At 42.8% G+C, this 25224-nt stretch overlaps 1 protein-coding gene across 4 annotated transcripts in view; it reads right to left on the bottom strand.

The window, feature by feature from the left end:
• Positions 1-25224, bottom strand: part of LARGE1 (LARGE xylosyl- and glucuronyltransferase 1) — a 362997-nt gene that overhangs the window by 186514 nt on the left and 151259 nt on the right. For 3 of the 4 annotated variants that reach the window (XR_010597851.1, XM_005300815.5, XM_065581482.1), the window contains exon 3: positions 540-841. The exons of the other annotated variant lie outside the window; for it this stretch is intronic. Coding sequence is in view for 2 of the 3 variants with exons in the window: in XM_005300815.5 (XP_005300872.1) it covers positions 540-841 (302 nt within the window). In the remaining variant the exon portion in view is untranslated. The remainder of the gene's footprint in view (positions 1-539; positions 842-25224) is intronic. 4 annotated transcript variants of the gene reach the window in all.

Genomic DNA, 25224 nt, shown 5'->3' with positions numbered 1-25224 from the left:
CCTACAAGAGTCTGCAGTAGCTAATTGTATAGAACATGTGGCTCTGCATCAGCTGCTACTAGATACTCCATTGATAGGCAATTCAGAAAAGCAAACAGATTAGACAGCAGCAATCTAAGGAACAGAAATTCAGAGTTGTGCTGACAGGATGGCTGGTGCACAAACAAGGAAGTAAGGTTTTAAAAAGCACTGTGTCCTTATCAGCTCATTTGGAAACATCTGGGGACAGATTCACAGCTGAAGTATATCAGCCTTGCTTTAGTGCAGTCAATAGAGGCTGGTTTACACCTGAATCTGGACCATGAGACTCAAAAACAAGACATCAGCCAAATAACAAGAGAGACCAACATAAGGAAGAAAAATTAATATTTTCAAGAGTATCAAAAGACGACGAAAGCAAAGTATACTGTAAATCTATTAGAATTTACTGCACAACATCCCTTGAAGGGAATTGCAGCATTTGCAGAAGCACACTCCTTGGGTGAATAAATCCCCCCTTCCCCCGCATTCATTGTTTCTGGTAATGCTTTTTGTTTTACCTCACACTTCTCCACTGCTGGCTGCTGCCCACACTCTGAGCTGTTCCCTGCCACGATGCCAGCCCGCAGGCTCTCACTGTCCCCAGTCCCCTCCTCCATGGAGTAGGTTTTTGAATGATTGCCACGATGGTGCGTTGGGCTCCGGCTCTGCGCCAGGCTGAGCTGCTTGCGGAGCGCCCGGTTCTCCTCCTCCACCTCCCGCATGCGTATTTCCAAGCTCTCCCGCTCCCGCTGGTTCGAAGCTGTGTAATGAGGGCTATGAGGCTGAGATTCGATTGGCGACAGCGACACCGCCTTCCCATCTAAGGGATGGAAAATAATATCTGGATGAGAGCAGGGTTAACATTTTGTGTGTGCTTTACATAGCGAAAACAGACAGTTCTTTCAAATAAATCCACCTCTTATATAGACTGAGGTCCCGATTCAAGAAAACACTTAAGCACATGGTTAACGTTAGGCAAGTGCTTCAGGCCTACTGACTTCAAGTCCCATTAACTTCAAGGGAATTTAAGTACATATATAAAGATGAGCATGTCTGTCTTGGACAGGGGTGTTTGCCAGAATCAGGGCCAGAACTGGAAGATAATGAGGAACAGGAGGATTTAATATAATGACAATTAATATATTGTTAGAGGCAGTGACAATTAATATACAGTGAGGGAAGAAAATGTTTTTAAAAAAATGTATGAGACAAAGGATTTTTTCTATTCCCCCACCCAAAAAATTGTAGCATTTCATGTGTCATATCTTGCCAAGAATTGACCCTGCATGATTTCATGTGTGAGGGAGTGATTTACATCACTCAGGAGAGTCCCAAGATGCATGAGAAGGAAAACATAATTACATATAATGTACCCAAGAGAGGATCATTCCACCGTCTGTTCCAGGTGTGTTATTGCCACAAGGGTTTAGAGAGAGAAAATGGAGAGAGGCAGCCAATCTTTTAGTGACAGAGACATTCTTCCAAATTGCTTTTAACAGAGCAATATATTCATGGCAAATGTTTGAGAGGTGATTAAAAAAACCCAAATCTAGTGTTAAATAATTTTCAGTTAAAATTAAATGAGACCAATAAAAATGAATGGTTACAGGTGTCCACAGAGTAGCAAGACAGTCTGCAGTTAACAAGGGCTAAGTTCACTGCAACACGTCATTGCAAGGAGGAGGATGGGGTACTTGTACCGAGTACTTCTCAAAAATAAACTTTCCGCTCACATACATTTTAAAAGGCTACACTGTTTAACAATCCTTCGCACTGTGCATTATCACACTGGCTTTATCAAGCAGTCACCAATTTGTGAGTGGCTTAGAAAACGCAAAATCATACAGTTATTGCTGAGCTATCCTTATTACCAGGAAATCACCTCGTTCTCAAATTTATCTCCCTGCTGCAAAGACCCTGTTCAGCTCCTGCTTCACTCTACTGTTTCTGACTTACTTGGTCAGTGCTAAACTCCTCAAACTGAGGTTATGAAAAACTGCTATATAAAAGAGAACCGGTTTTCAAGCCTCCACTGTTGCACATCAGATACACACACACCAACACAAATATGCATGCACTATATATTAGTTCCCCTCTCCCAAATCCTGTTTGATTTTTAAAAAATATGAATATGTTTGATAAGTATGCCTGAGTTTGTAAATGTGTGTAAAGACAGAATTCTGATGCTTGTTTATTGATATTTGTAACTTGTTAAAAAATCCCAAATAGTTATTTTTTAACAAAAACAAAACAAAACACAACATTTTCTTAAGCTTGCAAAGCCAAGCACACAACAGTTAGGAAAATGCCAGATTCAGAGTTGCCTGAGCAGCCTTAACCTGCCCCCTTATGAATATGCATTATGACACAATTTTTATGGATCACGTCCTTTTCTTTCCACTGGACCCCACCTCATTCAGGAATAGTCAACACAAAAATCTAACATTAGCAAAACTACCTATTGTTTAGAGCTGTCCAAAACATGTTAAAAATCAGCAACAATGTTTTCCTCATCATTTCAATTTTTTTTTAAATGCAACCAATTCTATAGTTATTGATGATCATTTTTTTATGCCCTTCAAACTTTTTTTTTGGTAAAAATTCAAAATTTTTGCTGCAGGGCTGGTGACACATAGGCACAATGGGAGGAGGTTACACTCCCGCCCACTGTTACTAATCAATCTTTGTTTCATTGATTTCAGTGTGTCAGCTGAAATCGACATTTACTGAAATCTACTGATTTAAACTGAATCCTGCCAAGCCTAGCTATTTGATATGAAGTTCTACATAGAAAGTGTTAAATACAGAGAGGTTATTTTTCCTCCAGAGAATCTCATAAGGGCTACTGCAGCAACTTCCTCTGCACAGCACTGCTTTCTTACCAACTCGTGATTTTCTCACTAGACTCGCAATAGAAGGTGTTTTCCTTGAAACCCCAACTACTGGAGGCAAGTGACTGTGAAAATCTCAGCTTTCATTTAAAAGACAAGGAAGTTTTTAGTCCGCATGGGTAGAGCCCTGTGTGGACACAAATATATATCCACAGATATTTATATCCACGGATATAAATCAGTATCCGCAGGGCTCTCCCAGGAACTGCAGTGGCGAAAGGAGTAGAACGTGGGGCCGCCGCTCCCAGGAGTCAGCGCCCCGTGCCGGCAGCTCCTCCCATGCAGCTGTACCACCCCCAGCCCTGTCCGTGTCTCTCTGCTGACTGCGCCTCCTGTCTGGGTCTGTATAGCCGCGCTGAAGGACAGGGCTGGAGGTGGTAGAGCAGTGCCGGAGGTGCTGCCGGCATGGGGCACTGGCTACTGGGAGAGTGGCCCCACACTCTGCTCCTTTTGCCATTGCAGTTCCCGGAAGAGCCCTGCGGATGCCGATTTATATCCGCGGATATAAATTTGTATCCGCACAGGACTCTACTCATGGGTGCAGAGAAAAGCCTGAAAATATGAACTGGTTTGACCTAAAGACTCAGATTGGAAAGCAAATAAAAAGAATCCAAAACTTAAAAACTAAACACAAAAAAAACCCCAACATGATTATTAAACCAAATTCCTGATTTTGGGGACATGGCTCAGGATTTCTGAAAGCTTAGGGTTGGCAATACTGGTATTGTGAGCGTTAAGTATTCTTGTCTGGATGGAGACTTGCAGAGACATTGGCTTCAGTGCACATATAATTACAGATGAACCTCTCTGAGGAGTTTCTTAATGTTGCAGAATAGTTTGATACACAGGCTTAATCTCTATGCCCACTTGACTTAGCCCATGATCAGCCTTAAGAACATTATGTATATTTGTTTCACCTGGCTTTTAAAGAAAGGTAGGTGGACTGAGGTACATGCTGATATAAAAAAGCGCTAGTATTTGATTGATTATGCTGCTAGATAGAAGGGTTGAGTTGGTTGTACTGCACTTTAGGATGCTCTACGCTGATATATGGGCATTTTTTATTTAACCTAAATCAAAATAAAATGAAACCATTCACAATGGGAACTGCGTGAGTTTGGTCTGAGAGTTTGCCCAGGTAAGAACACAAGGAATCAGACATTGTGCTGTGAGGCAACGAGAAAGCTTGTGAATGCTGTAACAAATATTAATAGGGCTATTCATTTTTGTTCTTCACTTGGTGTTGCTGATCCATGTTTGGTCCTAAGCAGGCTCACGCCTATTTTATTTTTATACTGGTGTCAAGCCTTTTACCCCAATCCTTCTTGCTAACAACATTTTACCTAAGAAATAAATAATGACTTGCTAAATTTCACAGCTATAGACCACAAACTAAACACTGAAAAACTGGAGTAATTATGGTATGGTAGCCAGAAGGCAGTGGTTTATCATCACAGTAGGAATGGTAGATCGCAAACTGCTTCCCATGTCTTAACCCTTAATGAATCCATACAGATATATTAACAGTTAAAAAAAATAATTCTATAGTTTTATCCCTATCTTACATATGGAGAAATTGAAGATCAAAGAGGTTAAGAACATAAGAACGGCCATACTGGGTCAGACCAAAGCTCCATCAAGCCCAATATCCTGTCTTCTGACAGTGGCCAGTGCCAGATGCTTCAGAAGGTATGAACTGAACATGGCAATGATCAAGTGATCCGTCCCCTGTCATCCAGTCCCAGTATTTTGCAATCAGAGACTATGGGACCCAGAGCATGAAGTTGCATCCCTAACAATCTCGGCTAATAAGACGTATCCTCCATGAAGAGAGAAGAATGCCACCTACTGGGCACTTATACCATTTCCTGGAGCACAACGGCGTTTTCCCTTGCAGGCTCCCTCACCCAACCACAGTCTCAAAATGACCCTCCTTAGTTACAAGGTCGTCCATTCACAGCCCAGTGTGTAATTTGCCCAAGGTCACAAACTGAGTCAGTGGCAGGGTCAGGAATAGAACCCTTGAATTCTTGGCTCCTAATACCATGTTGACACCACTAGGTAAGTACACTGTCTAGATGTTTCTGCTAAAATGGTCAGGAGTGAAAAATTCTTGACATAAAGGCACTGCCTACCATATCTCATTTAATTGAGTTAGTAACTACATTGTCCATGCCTAGACCAGTGGTCTCCAAACCTTTTTGATCGCACACCCCTATCAGTAAAAATTTTTGAGCGCACACCCCCTGCTGCGCCGGCACTACCATTTTTGCCAAAGCAAAACAACAACAAAAAAGTGCTCCTCCTGCTGCACACCCCCAAGGATCCTCTTGCGCACCCCACTTTGGAGACCACTGCATTAGGATACAGTCTGTGAGCGGGTCACACTCTGGGCTGTTCAGTAGAACAGGATCCTGCCCCCTTTCAGAGCAGGTGTCTCTGACGGAGCAAACAGGCCCCCAGCAGCAGTTCAGTGCTGGGGAGATTCACCCATTGCTGGGGCACGAAGGGGCCTGTCTCAGGGGACGGAGGGGCTCAGAGGTTTGTAACGCAGTTACATTTGCAGATGAACAATAAACTCCCCCACCCCTCCATTTCAGTCTCATTTCTTACCCCTCTCCTCCCTGACAACCCAGCTCCAGGGACACAACAGGGAACCCCTCTGGGGCCTGTCCATGCTCCGCCCTAGCCACTCTCCCCCCTGGGCCCGCCCATGCCCCCCCAAGCTGCTCTCCCCTCTGCCTGAACCCCCAGCTGGCCCCGGGAGCAGACCCTGGGCAGAGCCCGGGCAGCAACTCGCTGTTGGGGCCGCAGCTCCGGTCCAGGCGCTTCCCAGCCAGGGAGCAGCTTCCCGGGGTGGCGAGATCTGAGGCTGCGGGGCCGCTTGTGCAGAGTCACTTTCCTGCCTGGCCCCGGCCCTTTCCCCGGATCCCCCCATCACCTGCAGGCTCCGGCTCGGGGGCTGGTGCAGGCAGAGCCCAGGGCTGCCCCCGGGGCAGAGAGGGGGGTTAATGCCGGTCTCTCCCTGCACAGACCCCGCTGGGGAGCAGCAGCAGCTCAGCCCGGGCTCCCGGCTCACAACGGAGGAGGCGCCAGCGTCTGACCCGGGAAAGTAAACAGAGCCAGAGCATGTGCAGGCTCTGACTAACACAAACGGGGCCCTGCACAATTCGCTGCTGGGCTCCTAGGGACAGAGGATGCTCAGTCGAGGTCCCTTCCAGCCCTACACGTGTGTGATTGTCTGAACCACCCTGGGTGCTGGGCTGGGCTGCCCCAGGCAGGGGCAGGGGCTGCAGCGCTAGGACCCGGAAGGGAGCTGGGGACAAAAGTGAATTGCACTCGCTACAGTAATGCTTGATTACTCCTGCCCAAACTGAAAGCAAAAAAAAAAAAGGGGGGGGGCTCCTCCTGCCGCGCACCGCAAGGATCCTCTTGCACACCCCCTGGGTGCGCGCACAACACTTTGGAGACCACTGGCCTAGACTAGGAAAATACATTGTGTTTAAAAATGCATTAGTTAGCATGTTTTAAAACACTAATGTAGACAGAGCTTAACACCTTTAAATGCATATTAGCTAGCCATGGTCAATCCTATGCTCACTCCTAGATAAGATGAACGTTACAATTAACACTTCTCATAGAAACCTTTCAGTCTGTCTGATTGCAGACCCAATAAAACAATGTTCCTTTAGTTTACATTCAATTCACATTTGAAAGGTTTTTCTTTGCAACTTTAAGAACAAGAAACGTAATATTTTACAAACAAAAGCTGACATTCTGCAGAAAGAAATGGGGGTGGCAGGTGGCCACCCTCACCAGTTTGCCTCTAGATCTCCCATGAGCAAGTTCATTCAAAGCCCATTACATAGCAATTTATTCCCACAGGGAGCCTTTCAAAGAATTACAAGAACTCTAGATAGCAAGAGAAACAAGAAGAGCGGAGTCAGGAATGCTAACATAAATGCTCTTTGTAGGTGGGTAGATGTTTTCTTTTGTTTTGGAATACTGATTCAACTTTAATCACCTATTACCTCAGCAACTCCTCGACTTCTGGCTCTGTTAATTCATGGCAGATGTTGGTTACAAGGACCACAAGGATGAAGTCAGGTTTGTTAATGGTTTGGTGTTTTAATGTCTATGTCTCCACACAAGGATCCTAGGAGATGCTAAGTCTCTCGTTTCCACACTCAGGCCTTGGCTACCCTGGCGCTGTACAGCGCTGAAACTTGCTGCGCTCAGGGGTATGAAAACGCCCCCCTCCTCCCCCCGAGCGCAGCGAGTGCAGCGCTATAAAGCGCCAGTGTAATCAGCGCCTGCAGCGCTGCACGCTCCCTCGCAGCACTGCAAGCTATTCCCCTCGGAGAGGTGGAGTACTTACAGCGCTGCGAGAGAGCTCTCGCAGCGCTGGCGGCGCGACTACACTCGCGCTTCACAGTGCTGCTGCGGCAGCGCTGTCGCGGCAGCGCTGTGAGTCCCCAAGTGTAGCCAAGGCCTCACTGAGAATTTCTTCTCCCCTATATCTAGGACACAGTTTGCAAGTCACTCACAGGTGATATCAATTGGAACTGGACAATGGTGCCCGGTGAGCTGTTTTGGTAGTAGCCTATAGAACTGCTAAGTGAAGCCCGAGCAATTTAATTAACTACTGCAGAAGTCTGAAGTGTAAACACAGCACCCTCTAAATCCAATGACCCTCAAGAGGCACTTATGAATTTATTATACTGACCCCCTTTTAAAAAAAAAAGAGGGGGAAGAGAGGGTAAATGAATTTTGTGCCTCTGAGGATGTCATGTTGTGAACACTGAAAATTGAGGTCCTTGGAACAACTGCAGCACAGGAAACAGCAAGTAAAGCTTCCCCACATTACCTGGGTAAGTTTCCTCACCCCTGACCTGGAGGGACCATTTCCTCAAGTATTAGCTTGAGTTGCCTTGGCCTATTCAAGACTCAATAAAAGTGCCACTAGTTACTGCACTGAAAGCATCAACTATTTTCACACACGACACCAATCGTCAGGTAATTACCACTTTTGGTTGCTTACTGCCCTGGCCTGGATTCAGGTTCCGATTCAGCAAAGACCTTTAGCATGTGTTTAACTTTAAGCCCATGCTCATGTTCCACTGAAGTTAATGGGACTTAAGTTAAGCACATGCTTATGTGTTTTGCTGAACTGGGGGCTAAGACATGAAACATCCAACCCCACTGCATCCCAGCCTAGCCTGCAGCTCTTTGCATTATTCCTTTCTCATCCCCCACAGCAATCCATCGTTACAAACATCATTCTCTTGTGCAAAATATCCATTCACAATTAGTGAGTTTGGAAATTATATACATTATTACACACACAAAAACAACATTAAAAGAATGTAACAGTTGCAAAGTCAAACACACAAAAGTTAGGAAGTGTATGAATTAATTTTGCCAGTGCAACCTTCATTTGGCCCCCTAGGCACATGTGTTATGACAGTCATTAATTATGTGATCACATACTAGGATTCCTGCCTCTTCAATGAAAAGGATGGACAGTGTTCAGTGAAGGAGCAGCCATTCTATATTTTGTTTTTTCCTCCTTACTCAGGCCTCATTTACTGCACACAATTCAAACCCTCCTCTGAAGACAGAATTGTTAATTTCCATGTGGCCTTTTTCTATGGTGGTCACTACTAAACTATCTAAGTGCTTCACAATCATTAACTTATTTTTACAACCCCCTGTGAGATGAGGGTACATTACTAGTTCAATTTATAGTTGGGGAACAGAGGCACAGAGACATTAACATCAACAGGGTACACCAATTTGGGGTGTCCGATCTAGATGCGTATGGCCTGATTTTTCAGAGAACTTGGTGTTTTATAGCACTTTATATGTTCAAAACACAGCTCCCATAGACTTCAGTTGCAGTTGTGAGTGCTCTCACTTCTGCAAATCAGATGCCAGGGTCTCAGGTTGGATACCTAGCAAAAGAGGAAAACAAAATTAGTGACCACCTGTGAAAAGTTTGGTTCAAGTGACTTGCCCAGCATCACATAGAATTCTGCAGCAGAGGCAGGGATAAAATTTAGCTCCCCACGATGGTTTTCAACTGCCTAAACCACTAGACTATACATTCTCTTCCTGCAAATTCTCATTCACTACACACCTTCCTACCCCTGTTATGTGCTCCAGGACATGAGGGCAGCCTAGCCTCCTGTTTCTCTCACGTTCCTTGAGCGGGTCCTGAGGGAGGGTGCTCCCCGCCCACCATTCACCCCTGGCCCTCCAGAACTCGTCATCAGGCCCCTGCCCTGCGAGACTTCCCAGCCGCCCATGCCATGTAACTTAAGTCTGCTGAATGCCATCCATCCGGTCCGCCTCCGAACTGTGCCCAGGAAAGATTTACATGCACTCGTGCTTCACACCATCCACCTCCTTGCGTCCCACCCTGACACCAAGTGGCGGGACCTGCTGCCACCTAAGTAGGGCGAGGAACCCCGGTGGGGCCAGTCTGTGCTCCACGCTGGTCTCACGACCCACCAGGGATATTAATTGCTGGCTCCTTCATGGAGCTGTAAGCACAGGTGTGTACCTGGCAAAATTCATGAACTCCCCCAACACCTGTCCCTTTTGTGACAATTGGGAGACCCAGACACACATCTACATAGAGTTTCAGGTTGCAGCCCCTCTTCCAACTCCTCCAGAACCTCTTACTGCGGTTTTGGCAGCAGTTTTCCCTGCACCTCCTGACAGCTTCGCAAAGCCCCACAAAGTCCCAGGACCTCCTCCTCAACCTCCTCCTGGCACTGGCCAAGACAGCCATCCATCATACCAAGAGGAGAAAGCTGAATGGGGGAGGGAGGTGTGCTCTGCAACCACTGAGTCTATTTCCGGTGCTTTGTCCGCTCCAGTCTTTGGGCAGAGTTTCTCTGGGCGGTGTCCACTGGATTCTTGGACACCTTTGAGGAGCAATGGGCACTGTCCAGGGTTCTCTGCTTGTTGTCCACCTTTCGACACCTGATTCTTTACGTCTGACCTCACCGCTGCTCCTGTTTTTTTCATTTGTTGTGCCCAGAAATTAACTGTAGCCTGGGCTCAGTGGTTCCTCCCCCTTACTCGAGGAGGCAGGCCTTTAGTTATGGGCAGGCCAAGATCCGCCCACCCCAGTACTACAAAGAATACAACCTTCCTACTTCTGCAACAAATGAGGCAGAGAGCCACCAAACAATGGCATCATTCACAACTCAGCCCCAATTCATCCCCATAGCACCATCCCTCCTGTGCAGTGAATGACACACCACACAGTTCTGTGGAAAAAATAGTACTTGATCATGTCATTAAGGACTGTATCATAATGCACATGCAGAAGGCTGAATTCATGTTGCATGAGCAACCTTAATTCTTTCATTCCCTAACTGGGGCTTGGGGTATTAAACTGAGAAAGGTTGAGGATAAGGCAGTAAAATACAGAAAGAGTTCACATCAATCTAATGGGCCAAAGGAGAAACCCACTAAACATAGCATGATATTTCTGCTAAGCAGGAAATAATCATTCCCACCAACCCCACCCCCATTGACCTATAACCTTCGAGGGTCACACAGGCACAACCCCTTCTTTGGACAAGAGAGGGAGAGGACAGAATTGGCAGCATGGCAAACTAGGAGAAACAGAGAAACTGGAGGAAGGGGAACTGTACACAGAGCAGGCTGAAGCAGAAACCAGGGAACTGTGGGAGAACAGGGTCTGACTTTTGGACATTGCAGATGGATTCAGGTCTATGAGGAACTCCTGGAAAAGTAACAATGTCTGGGGCAGAGAGATAGTGCAGAGGGGTTCCAATGGCATACCCCAATAACTGATCCTGCCAGGAAACCTGCAAGTTCCTCCTTGTTTTTAATATAAGATTGTACTGGAAAGGGCATCCCAGACAATAGGCCTGAAGAACCCAACCTTCAACGGATTGCTCCATCTATACCTCACTTTGACCAGTAACTGTTTAAGCCACTGAACCTAGGGTATCTGCAACTTTTGCCTTTCATATCATCCTTGGTAAAATACCCCTTCACTTTAGTCGTATGTTTGAGTGGTTCTGGAGACCCACCAGGACTAGCACCTACAGAGCTTAGCTGATGAAGCACCTTCAGCATTTGTCTCCAAGTCGTGGCAAGTACCTCAGAGGTTTGGTGTACCACAGCCCTGAGCAGCTATAATAGTTACAGTATTATGTGTTTTCCTCTGAACGTGGCACTGGTTCTTTCAGTAGTATTTATTTTCTGTAGACAACCACATTTCCTAACTAAATGTTAAGATTCCCATCTTATTTGTAAATTAAAAACAAGAGCCAACAAACATTAACATACCTTGTTAATTTCTTTGCCTACAAAATAGCCTCCCTTTTTTCCCTCCTCCTGTCTCCTTCCTTATCTTCCCCTCCCTGCTTGCATTGCCTGGCAAAATTCATGTGTCCACAAGAAAAGGACTAAAAATAACATCTCCCCCCTATTTCTTCCAGAAGCGGAGCTGAAAGAAAATAAGGTTTTATCAGGATGGGCACTGAAAGAAAGTAAGATTTTATCAGGGACTTGGCTTGACAAAGATAACATGTTATCAAGAGGGGACATTGGCAAAGATAACACATTATCAATATCAGGAGTGAAGCTTGGGGAAAATAATGTGTTAATACCTATTAGGTTCTAAATCAAGCATCTGTGCGCTTGATGAATCGTTATTTTTTCCAAGCCCCACTCCTGCAAAGATGTTGATTTTTTTGGCAGACGATGCTTCTGGATAACACTTGGGGAAAGTGCTTTCTCTAGTAGTACTAGAGGGATTTTCTCCTTTTTTAAAATGTTCTTGGTGAAGGATGCCAGCCTGACAGCCCTTGAGGCTAGAATTTCTATACCCAGAACAAGATAGCAGGGCACACTTCCTTACAAAGTCTCTGCAAATACTTCAGGAGGACCACATGTAGGGCAAAGAAGGCCAATCAGGCCCCAGTACCCATTCTGCCCTTGACCTCTCTCTACCAAGGCTGGCAATTGTTGCCTATTATAATGATGGTTTCTGGGATGTGAGCACTTGCCTACTAAGATGCAGACTGAGAACAGCCATCATCAATCAGATGGTAACGGCTTTTGGCCACTATCAACCATTTCTGGATAAGGAATGGCCAACTCAAACTGAAAATGCTCCATATCTCATTACTAATCCCCTGAGCTGCTCTGTAGACAAAGAACAATTACAGCCAGCTCCTGAAAATGAGAAACAATTCATAGTAGTGTGAACAAACCCAAATCATTACCTCAATGTGGCAGAATGTGGGTGCCTACAACTCATTATTTGCCCATCCCTGGGATAATTATTCTTGGAACTAGGAGGGGAGTTGTGCAAGGGAGTAGGAACATGGGGTGAATAATAAAGCACACTAGGGAAATATTCATTAAATGATTTCTGCAGGGAAGATGTTGTAGCCAGCTGAATTTCTCTGGCTTATAATGGGGAGCAGGAGGGAAAACAAGAGCAGCTGCTAATTTTAATATCTTCTGTGGAAGAATTGCACCTCTTTTTGACATTCACCACTTGGATACCTCACCCTTGTGCCCAGCAACCTCATCATTCATGGATGTGACTATTTAAATGAAAACAGCACCTACTACAGCCCCTATTCAGAAGTCCAGCCCTATTCTGCAAAATGCATGCTCAACTTTAGGCAGGTGCTTAAGTCCCTCTAAAGTTAAGCATGTGCCTAAGGGCAGTCAAAGGCTGTTATTCCTCACAGCTGTACACCCTGCTGCTGCTATCATTAATGACACTGGGGGGAAAAGGAGAAGAACTGTTCCATGTTGGCTTCTGCTTAATAAAAAAGATGAAGAGGCAGAAAGAGAAAGAAAAAAAAAACCACTCAAACCAGTGTTTTCCAATGTTTTTTAAAAGCACTACATTGGTAAGAAAATAATATCTGCAAGCTCATAAAAGGGTATTACAGATACCTTTAGTTTCTAGAACTGCCACAACAGTAACCGCAGGCAACAGACAAAAATGCTAACTCAGGGCCTAGTAGTAGTTAATTCAGATTCTCCTGCTGATGAGTTGGCTCAGCTGCTCATCAATAGAGACTCCAGCTGATAATTATTAAGTTAAACTTCTGAGCAGTATTTGCATATGTAAAGGGCGCTTTCCCTGCTGTAGCAACAATGAAGACTAGAATGCATTTCCTGATTGTACAGCACTTGCATTTAGGGGATTTGGGTGAGATGGCCTACTTTGCATATGCTTTCGTATACTAATCATGTCAGCCATTTAGGAAAACTAAAAATCTACACTTAAACATACAGACATATACATGCGGATGCAAAAACCTGTTGACCTATATTTAAGAGTTGAATACTCTTTATCGCTCAAACTGAGACAAAACACTCTTAACAAGAACCCTGCCATTTTCTCAAAAAACACAAATGTTAGAGTCTGGAAATTCCAAGTTAAGGTTCCACCTTATACAGAAACCCCAAATATTCAAAAGATAGGCCAATACACAAGTGAGACATCCAAATAATAACTTTAACTCTGCTCTCGTAGCACCATCATGAGAACAACCAGAAACCAGAATGTAGTTTTCTGGCTAGATAACATTCTCTAAGGTGCTTTTGCTGAAATAAGGGATAGTGTTTTTCAATGTTAGAAAATTTGTTTGCCCGGGAACTTCCTTACATTTTGAAAAATGCTTAAGAACTGCTCTGTGATAAGATACCCTGCAGACCTTGCAAACCATGCAGAAACTCCAGTGGACAATACAAGTTGACCACAGATGCAGACTATTGTTTCCAAGACACCCACTGAACCTCCACATGTAACTTTGTCCTCCCATTCATAATACTGGACCTCTTGTCCGCCACGTGGCTTTCCATCTTCTACTTCCTCCAGACTGGAACCACCTGCTCTCTGTATGATTCTCAGCTAGCCACTCCCCACTTTGCAAACCATGCTTCAAACTGAGGCATGCATATAGTGCACATGGATGTTTTTACATGTACAGTCTTCCACATTTTGTTATTTCGGTAACACCACCTTCAGTTTACATAATAACTAGACCTGTTTGAATACTAGGTTATTTTTCTATGGAAATTTTCAACTTTTCATTAAAAAAAAATGAAATCTAAAAAAATTTCACCCATTTTGGGGTTTGGGATTTTCCTGATGAAAATTCCAAAATTTCCAAGGAAAGCATACATCTTCTGTGAAAATGTTTATTTAATCAAAAATCCAATTTAGAAATTTTGGAAGATTTCCAACCAGTCCAATTATAAAACCATAGAACCTATAGAAGGTTCACCTAATGCCCATATAGCACTGCAGGAGAAGTGACATTTGTACTTACATTTGCTTCAGGGATAAGAGAAGCCAAAAACCCTGCAAAAAACAGTAGGAAGATCTTTGTGTAACCCAAGTTTACACAGTGTGGCTCTTCGTCTTCCAGTAGTGGCTGGACCATATAGAGGTTTATGAGTCCACCACTACAGCCTTTGCATTAACAGACCTGGGTCATTTAGCTAAGACTGCACAGGCTGGTGCTTTTAGATCCGATCTGAAGCTCAATTCCTGCTGTTCCCCACCCACACACATTATGTCTGCAACATATACTCATACTAAACTCTCTGTGTGAGCTGCTTAAAACTTTCTAGAAATATTTTACTCTAAAATGAGATATGTGAAGCCTGAGGTGGGTTAGGCTGGTTTTGGCTAAGCAGAGAGGGTAGGATGAAAAACAGAGGTCTGATGAGATGTTGGTGTCCAGCATCTGAATCTCAGGCCTAAGGCTTACAGCTGGGAGTTAGTTTCAACTTAACTATGGAGGAACCCATGTCCATGCCCATATATATTGTTATGGCGGTAGTCATGAGATGGCGTTGTTACATGTGGTCTTATAAGTTCTTTTTCATAGCATGCAAGCATTCTTCAGTCTTTGAAGAAATGCTGCAGTTAGTTTTAGGATACAGTTTGTGCTGGGTGGTGTTGCAAGCAGTATGAATGTTTGCTCTATGCCTTAATGTTTGTATCTGGAGTCTATTCTTGGGGCAAAGGTGCTGCCTTCTAGGGTTGCCAGTCGTCTGGTTTTCAACCGGACGCCTGGTCAAAAAAGGTACCTTGGTAGCTCCAGTCAGCACCGCCAACTGGGCCGTTAAAAGTCCGGTTGGCAACACAACGGAGGCCCAGGGCTGCTCCCGGAAGCGGCCACCAGGTCCCTGCAGCCCCTAGACACATGAGCGGCTAGGGAGGCTCCATGCGCTGCCCCCACCCCGAGGGCCAGCCCTGCAGCTCCCATTGGCCGGGAACCACGACCAATGAGAGCTGCAGGGGCAGCGCCTGTGGACGCAGGGGCAGCGCCTGTGGGTGCGAGGGCAGCACGCTGAGCTTCTCTGGCCGCCCATGCATCTAGGGGCTGCAGGAATCTGGCGGCCGCTTCCTGGGAGCCACGTAAGCACAGCCAGGAACCCACACACCAAACTCCCTGGCCCGGCCCAGCATCCCCTCTCACATCCAAACTCCCTGCCGGAGCCCACACACACCCCCAACATCCTGCCCCACCCGTTCCTGCACCCCAAACCCCTCATCCCCAGCCCCACCCCAGAGCCCACACCCCCAGCTGGAGCCCACACCCCCTCCTGTACTCAGAACCCATCAAGCCCCAGCCCAGAGCCCCCTGCTGCACTCCAAACCCCTCATCCCTTGCCCCACCCCAGAACCTGCACCCTCAGCCAGAGTCCTCACCCCCCATGCCCCAGCCCGGAGCCCTCTCCCGCACCCTGAACCCCTCATTTCTGGCTCCCATCTGGAGCCCGCACCTCCAGCCCAGAGCCCATACCACCCCGCATTCCAACTCCCTGCCTGGACCCTGCTCCCGCACCCTAAACCCCCCAGCCCCACCCCAGAGCCTGCACCCCAAGCTGGAGCCATCACTCCCTTTCACACCCCAACCCCCTGCCTCAGGCCAGTGAAAGTAAGTGAGGGTGGGGGAGAGCAAGCGACGCAGGGAGGGGAGATGGAGCAAGCAGGGGTGGGGCCTTGGAGAAGGGGCAGGGCCTCGGGGAAGGAGCGGGTCAGGGGTGTTTGGTTTTGTGCGATTAGAAAGTTGGCAACCCTAGCTGCCTCTGAAATAGGCATAAATGTTTTGACTGAGATTTTTGAAAGAGAGGATTGCGTGTATGCTGACCAACCATCTCTTGTTCAAGGACTGGTTTTATTTACAGGTTATATGAAAGTTAAATTAAGAGAATACCCAGATTTCACATGACTTATTTATGTTCCAATAGGAAAGTGACCTGCAAGTCTGCTACTGCTCAACACAGAAGCAACAGTACAAACATGCATATAAAAAAAAAAAAAAAAAGCTCTCTCAGGCAACGTGACCTCTCTACTTTCTAAAAAAATATTTTATACATGCATAATACAAGTGGAAATACCACAAGTTTATTTTTCTAATTTAACATACACCTGTGTTATTTCAAAGGTGACAGAATAGTGCATAAGTTATTAATAGTCTTCTAGTATTCAGAGCCTTCTATTCTCCCCACTCATTTCCATCACTTTTCATTCGTTGCACCTGTCATTAAGCCACTTCAGTCCTGAAGAACAGTGAGAGAAAAATGCAAATAACTGCACATTCAGAATACACGATGGCTGATCTCTGTTATGACATTTATCTTCACTTGTGAGGAGAGACAAAATAACTCATGAGTGAGTTCTCCCTCCTTCCTTATGAAGAAAAATGTCATAACAGATCATCATCTAGCAGATACAGCAAAAAGTCTCACAAGTAGCTAGCAAAAGTAAAATCACTTCATAGCTGTGATGCAAACAGTAAGCTATATGTCACAGCTACGACACCAGAGGGGTGAAATATGACTTTTAAAGTAACAAAAGAAAAAAACAAGCCAGATTTTGAAAATAAAATAAAATGGTGGCGTACAAAATAAAGTGGCCTGGATGGTGACTGGCTGAATTACCTCTGACAGCACCGCCCAACCATAAGCTGTCCATAAGTGTTCCTGTAAACTGAACTAAATTTGCAAGCATATTTAAAAGTTTTCCCGGTTTCTCTGTGACCCTATATTTTCTAAATAGAAAGCCAAAAAATTGCCAGAGCTGGCCAAGATATTGACGGATTCTGATAAAAGCACATTTTTCTTATCAAAAATGTTAGCATATCCATCAGGCTATAACCTTCCAGTTCTGATGAAATCACACACCACAAAGGGTGAAATCCTGACCCCACTGAAGTTAATGTCAGTTTCACCATTAGCGTCAATGGGATCAGAATTTCACCCCAGGGCTTTCCTCCACTAGTTATGTCACTAGGCTCCACTGAAATGTATTAGCAAAGGAAATCTTTCTAGGGGCAGGGCTATAATTAAATAAATAAAAATAAAAGTATCCCTCCTACTGAGGTACAGCTGGCAAGTACATAGTGAATCTGAGGTGACTCCTACAGAAGCTATTGTAAGGGAAATTAATTCTTTATATGATTTTGTATTGATTTATATCTTGATCATGCTTGAAGTCAATGTGAGTGTTGGTCCATTTGCAAAGAATGAGCTGCATATAAAAGAATCATTAGACTAGATTTCATATTTATGGTGACAGTCGCAGTCAATATATAGGAAATTTACTGTGCTTTACATTTTTTTGTTATAGAAGCAAAGACAGCACATTAGGAGCATAATCCCATTTCCACCAAAGTCAAAGGCAAAACTCATTGATTTCAATGGAAGCAGGAATGGCTCTAATATTTCATGAAATTTTGCATGCGCAGGCCATAGTGTTATTAATCATTTTTATGTAGCACCAGAAATGCACACAGCACTCTAATGTGGTAGGTCAGTATGTGGTCATGTCCCCTGTGTCCCATCACAAACAAAGAGTGTTTCCTGTGCAGCAAGCAAAAAAAACCTTTTCAGAAAGGCTGCATTTACTAGGTTTAGATATCACCAAACAGAGGAAATCAGATTTTGTAGCCTAGTGTTATATACTAATTCAAGTTTAGTTTCTGATTCACAGAAGCACTTAAACATAGGTTTAAGTTTATCCCTATTCAGGACAATACTTAAGCATGTGCTTAGCTTTAATCATGCATTTAAGTCCTGTGGATGTGCTTAAGTGCTATCCTATATAGGGATGTTTTTCTGAATCAGGGAAGTAGAGCTCAATTCTTGCAGGCTTGTTACAAAAATACGCCCCATTTTCTTCGCCTTTGTCAAATGGATCAACACCTTTCCAACACATAATTGTCTTCAAATATATTTCTTAAATGCAAAATATTTTTGTGGAAGGATTTAATAAAATAAATACTATTAATATATGATTTTACTTAAACTTTTTGTAGGCTAGCTTGTGACTGGAAGTCATAGCCAATGGTCTCTGCACATCACACATACAGTGCACTAACTCTTTGTTTGAGTTCTTTCGCAAGATTTAATTTTTTATTTTCCTTTGTCAATATAAATGCTTCCACCGCATTCTGAACCGAAGGGACTTTGTCTGGTTGCTGATTATAACCTTGCAATCTCCCTTAATTTTTGTTGGTGTACTTTCATTAAAATTTCTATTAACCTTCTTTAATCAATGTGATTATAGACCAATTCATTCTTACCACTTTCCTAAAATAGAACAGATCAAACCTAATCAAAAATATTTCACATGTACAAAAAAAAAAGTCAAGCTGGAAAATAATAGTTCATCCACATAAAAATATTGTATCGTTGAAAGCAGCTATGTTAGCCTTTAAAGGTCAACTTAAACAAGGCACATTAAAGTAGCTTCCCTTCCCCACTGCTGTGTAATATCTGCCTTGAGACTCATGTCTCTCTGGTTCTGGTAACAGGAACGTGGTGGCTCAGTGCCCCTCAATCAGATTCTGGAAAAGTCAGCTTTCTGGGTCAACAGAGACAGGTAAGAGCATTTATTCAGCACAGCACTATGCCATAAAGAGGTACGTTTCAGCAGGAAGTGTCGAGTAGCCATACATCCTGCAGGCCTCTATACAGTGACACATTTCTTGTTCCGTTTCACACATACAGAGACAGAAATCGATTGTAAAGACCGAGGCAGACCAAGACAAGCTACATTACAGCAGCATCAGTACTATGTTTATAAGTTATTTCTTGTTTTTAGTTAAATTGCCTAGGGCGGTTGTGGAATCTCCCTCACTGGAGATTTTTTGGAGCAGGTTAGACAAACACTTGTTAGGGATGGAGATAATACTTAGCCCTGCCTTGAATACAAGGAACTGCACTAGAAGACCTCTCGAGGTCTCTTCCAGTTCTACACTTCTATGATTCTATGATAAATAAGTTGTCTGAAAAGCTGCATAAGTCATCATTTAAATAATAGAAGCACTAGGTTACAATGGCTGTGATGTCAGTTTATTCAGAATTCACACTGGTCCCTATCACATACAAGTTGTAAATTCCCATGTGTAAGAGCATAAATGCAGCATGCAATTTCTTCAGGGGCAGAGAACTTTTCCTTCACCCAAACCTGCCAGGATAATCTGACTGTGTCCAACCAACAGGAAGAGAAAAAAAATCCCTTGCTCTCTTGAAGGAGCTATGCACTGTTAGGTGCTAGAATCATTAAATCCCATCCAATTCAGAGCTCCCATAGGCAGGATTATAAATGTGTAAGGGAGAGATGATGCAAGTTAGCCGTATAATCCAATGTTGCCAACCCTTGTTATTTTATCATCAGTCTAACAATATGTGGTGTTTTTCTTAAAGCCACTGCTCCTGCAATTATGTGGTTATATGAGAATCTCAGGTGGATTTTTAAATTTTTTAAAATAAGTTTCAGAGAAAAACGTGAACCCTCAAGACCCAAAAACCAGAACACAAATAAAAAGAACCTCAAAATTTAATTTATCATTTTTGAAATCTCTTGCTTTTCAGCTAACCTCATGATTTTTGGGGGAGCTAACTCATGACTTTTAAACACATTCCATTTAAACAGATAACCCTTTACTAAAACAGATTATTTTTGTAATGATGCAGATCTTTATATGCCTAATGTGAAATGTTTTTGCCCAGTATGCTGTCAGTCACAAATTCAGAAGGGCAATTAAAGAGTTAAAAATTCTTGGGTGCTTTGTTGGGAGTTTTTAAAGACAACTAAATCAATGCCTTTTCTGAGGTAATAGCATTATTTTAAAGCTTTCAAGAAGCTTCCAGATGGAAGATGTATACCAAAAAAACAAAAGAGAATAGATTTCATTGTTCATTTAGTCAGTCTTTTGGTTTGTCTTTAATAGAGACAGAATTCAGATTCATATGCATTCAAAATACTATATAGAGAATATGTACTATATGACTTGCATCTGAAGAAGTGAGGTTCTTACCCACGAAAGCTTATGCTCCCAATACTTCTGTTAGTCTTAAAGGTGCCACAGGACCCTCTGTTGCTTTATATAGAGAAAATCATTTATGTACATTAGTGCCTCCCCAATATTCATTTTTTTCATTGCCGTCATCTGGACACCTGAGCTGCAGATTCCAGCTGAAAAGTTCAGACCAAACATAAGATAAAACCAACTCAGTTCCATTACACAGGAAAAGGTGCCAACCCTAAACAGGTTGTTAGCTAGTGAAAATGTAACTCTGGCAATAATGTACAATGCAAAATTCTGACATAGCAATTACATTTTATTTCATTTAGTGTCTACCCCTTTTATGAGTGATCTGTCTTTCCCTGCATCACTTGTTCAGACCTCAACCAGGTCCTGATGATCCTTAATACTTTAGGGCAGGTCTACTCTTCAAACGCTGCAGCGGCGCAACTGCACCAGTGCAGCTGCACCACTGTAGCACTTCAATGAAGATGCTACTACGCGGACAGGAGAGGTTTTCCAGTTGGCGTCATTAATCTACCTCCGTGAGAGGCAGTAGCTACGATGATGAGAAAGACTCTCTCCTGTTGACACAGCACTATCTACACCGTGGGTTAGCTTGGTATAACCACATCGCTTTGGGCTGTGGATTTTCACACCCCTGAGTGATGTAGTTATACAGATGTAAGTTTACAATGTAGACCTTACCTTAATGTCAAAACCCACCATTCCCCAAATACCCTCTTCACTTCTAAATTTCTGCAAACTCTATCTTCATCCTCTGTGTAGCTGTGTAAACAATAATTCTTCATCACAGGCTGATACTGCTCCATGAGATTAGCCAGCATAAATAAATAAATAAATAAATAAAGTTTTGAATTCTCCAGCCCTCCTCTCTCAACTTTAGCCTTCAGCAGCCCAAGCAGAGCTCATTTGGTTAGATTAGCTATATCAGTCATGCATGAGAGACCTGAAATCAGGCCTCAATCGAAGTCTCCCACAATCACACAGCTACCACCACATTTTATTTAACAAAGGAGGCCATGTAGGAACTCTATGGAGCATTCTTTGCTACATTCCTTGGCAATACATCTTCTGAATTTAGCATGTCATATAATTTACAATGCTTGAACACCTACTGTTTTAAGAAGCAAAGCTGGGAACCCTGCTTGTGACTATTTTTGGTTAAAAAAATTAGCTAAATTTCATGTGTAATTTTGTTGGGTTCTTTTTAGTGAAATGTATAATTCCTTGCCAGATGGTGTTTGAGTTATCTAAACTATTACCCTAAACTTAATTAGGGATGAACTAAGGTAATTAAGCAGGGGGTGAGGTGGCAGAAATATTCAAGACATCCAACATCCAATATAAAATACGACTTTATATATCTGAGATGGGAATTAATCTTAACAGTGTGCTTAAAAATGCAAATTCTTTCAGAAACAAACTTGATTTAAACAGTAGTTACTTGCAAATAGTTTAAGATGTGACAAATTCTGAACTAGCTAAAGTGGGCACAACTCCCACTGAGATCTTTAAAGAGTATGGCTCACTTAGAAATATTATCGGTATACTATAATTGAAAGTCAACAGATGGTGCTATTTCAGATAGTCTTAACAGTGGTTCTTGAAGAAATGCTCCATTGTTAATTGTGGTGCAGTTCTTTTACACTGTTTCATGAAAAATGAAATTTGTTCCCTAATTATGTCTTGACGGGAATTGTTTCAGAGTTGTAGAATTAATGGAACTGCTGCCCACAGTATATACAGACAAATATATAATAGGTGCCTTTGAATAAGTGATGAGGAAGTTAATGGAGAAATTGAGTGGACAAAGCTGTGCTGTTAACATTTTACGTGATCTCTTTTTTGTTGCCAATTAATTCTAGATAAGTTGGCACTGAACTGGCATGACAGACAGATAAGGCTACAAGATAAAATAGAAGTTTCAAATGCATTTGGGGAGCAGTTTCAAACAAAACTTTTAAAACTATAAACTAAAGGCTACTTGAAGGAGAAATGTCTATTAAAACCTGGAGAAAATATTCCTATTTTATTATTTAAAATCCAGCTCTGCAAAGACTGTGTTGGCAAGAATCGTACATTTCTAGATAAAAGCAGTTTAGGATAATTTGTTAGCTCAGTGTCCGCTATCCACTCTCCTAAAGGGATATATATTTCAGGACTATTAGACATTTTTAGATGAAATAGGATGGCAAGGGAAATATAGATATGTTATGTTTCTGGAATACACAGGCAGAGCTGTAACTAAGAATTTTAACACCCAGAGGCGAAGCGGGGGGCATGCAGGGTCATGTGTCCCCCAATCCCGATTTCTGCCTCCCATTTAGCACAGAGGTTTTCAAACTGTGGGGCATGCCTCCTTAGGGGGATGAGAGAGTCTAGCAAGGTGTCTCGGTGAACCAAATCAAAGCATATTAGAACCCATATGGATCACTTAGGACAATTAAGTGTAGCAGTAAGCTGACGACAAGAGTAACAGGATTCTGCTTGGTTCTATGTTATAGTCCCCATTGAGTATTTTTATTACTATACACTAACCAATGTTGCCTCATTTGGAAATGAGAAGATAAGATTCCAAATTATAGTACCCTGCAGAAATTAAGCTCTTCGAAGGTTGATATAGCCAAAGGTCTAAACTAAAATATATCATGAAGAAACAAGGAAGGATAGTTTTACAAAGACTCTTGCATCCCTTGGGATATACAGATGAAACATCCATATTTTGGGAGGCTGGAGTGACCCCTAGGGGTCCCTATACATGGAGATTCCTGAATGCAGGTCTAAAAGATTACATGTTTATACGTATGTTTATGGAACATATCTCAAATTATTTTAAGGAAAAGAAGAATGCGAGACCAGTGAAGCAGTGCTATGGGAAGTATCAAAATCAGTAACCTGGAGCCATATTTCATATATTCCTCCTAAAAAGAGACTAGCAAGAGAGACACAAGCCAATTTAGAATAGATATCATATGACCCAAAAACTAAGTATAATCAATCCCCAACAACGGAGCTGTTAAGCAAGGTGAAGATGTAAAAAAAAAAATCCATTTGAGGTGAGGACAAGCACAGGATAACCTGACCTTAATTCAATTTTTACAAAGGAGAAACAGATCTGGTACACCTTAAGTTAACTTGTTGGGAAAAAGGAATACACAAATGCTACGATGGAATATACTTTATTTTAGAAGTGTTTTATAAGTTTTAAAGAATCCATGTGCTATTGCTTATCAATAATGGGTCACCTTTCCTGCATCCAGGGGATCATGAATCTATTCAGCAATATTTACAGCATAGTACCTGATCAGTTCAGAGAAATGTGAAATAAACCTTTGGCAACGGAAGATATCAAGGTAGCTATTATATATATACCTATGCAGGAGCAACTCCCCAGGATCAGAAACATGTTAAGCTGTTGAATGGTTCTCCTGAAAAGTAATTATCATCAGCTTCATTAAATTAAGCAACAGTGATTCCTTTTCATGGTAAGGTTGGTGAGGACACAGCCAGTGCTAATCCAACAAGCAGTGTCATTGACAGAGCTTCTTGAAAATTTTCCCAAAATAATTTTCAATTAAGAATGGCTCTTCAACCAAAACAAAAATTTTCACATAATTTTTTTGTTTGTCAATTATTGTTGTTCATGTTGTTTTTCATGTAAACAAACAAACAAACAAATATGAGGGCTCTTTCTCCTTGCTTCCCTTATCCTGCTCCTCCCTTTTCCAGTGGGGAAAAAAGTGGGGTGAGGGGAGGAGGGAGAAAATGGAAAGAAAGGGACAAAGTAGGACACAAAAATGAACATTTCTGTTCAGTTGAGAAAAAGAATACAATTTTTTGTTTTATTGACAAAAATTGATAAAAATTCTCAAATGAAACATGTTTTTTGTTTCTTTCTAAATTTTCCACAAAAAATATTTAAATTTTTTTGACCAGGCTAAAATTTTCAAAAGCACTAAGTGACTTAGGGCCTACGTTTCATTTTCAAAAGTGACTTGGACACTGAGGAAACTAAGTAATGAGACTAAGGGCCAGATTTTCAAAGGAAATTAGGCACCTAAAGACATTGATAAGTGCATAGTTGTATTTTCCAAAGCCCCTAGGTGTCTAACCCCATAAAAATCAATGAGAATTAAGTGCTTTTGAAAATCCCACCAGCAGCCTATCTGCAAATTTAGGCACCTAAATACCTTGAAAAAAACCTAGCTTTAAGTGCTTAAGTCTCTTTGGAAAATGGGATTTAAGCCTTTTTGAAACTTTCACCCAGACCTAATCATTAATCAGTCACGACAGCAAGGTTCATAAAAGCCTCAGGAAACATAAGAAGAGTTTAAAGGAGGAGACGAAAAACTAAGAAATGCAAATTGGAACATGCTTTGTATGTCTATGACTGTCACCAAAGGGTTTGACCATGTCAAATGGTAATTTTTGTATTAGCTATTGGAACAATTGTGCTTTGAAGAGCACGGCTTTGACGAGTCCTGCTTTATATTTTTATAGTGATAATGAATAGGCTGCCAGTATAAATGTTCCAACTGTTCAATGGCAAGAAACTGGGATGTAATTACTTTCAAACTTCAAACCTGAATTGATTACAGATCTTGTGATAAAGGTACAGTATATACCCCACCTCTTAGTAAATGAGGAAGAGTACTGCCTTGTCCTATGTATTGATGACTGGCATTGTGTGGGTAAGAGAACAAGGGCTTGTCTACACGGTGCTTTGGTCTGCACCAGAAGGGTGTAAATCAGGGATCAGCAACCTTCAGCCCGCGGCCCACCAGCGTAAGCCCCCTGGTGGGCCGGGCCGGTTTGTTTATCTGCCGCGACCGCAGGTTCGGCCGATCGCGGCTCCCACTGGCCGTGGTTCACCGTTCCAGGCCAATGGGGGCTGCAGGAAGTGGCACGGGCCAAGGGATATGCTGGCCGTGGCTTCTCGCATC

The sequence above is a fragment of the Chrysemys picta genome, chromosome 1 (genome assembly GCF_011386835.1).
Source record: "Chrysemys picta bellii isolate R12L10 chromosome 1, ASM1138683v2, whole genome shotgun sequence".
In the NCBI taxonomy this organism is placed as follows: domain Eukaryota; kingdom Metazoa; phylum Chordata; order Testudines; family Emydidae; genus Chrysemys; species Chrysemys picta.
The sequence above is the reverse complement of the archived record's forward strand: the minus strand, read 5'-3'. Positions and strand labels throughout refer to the sequence as shown.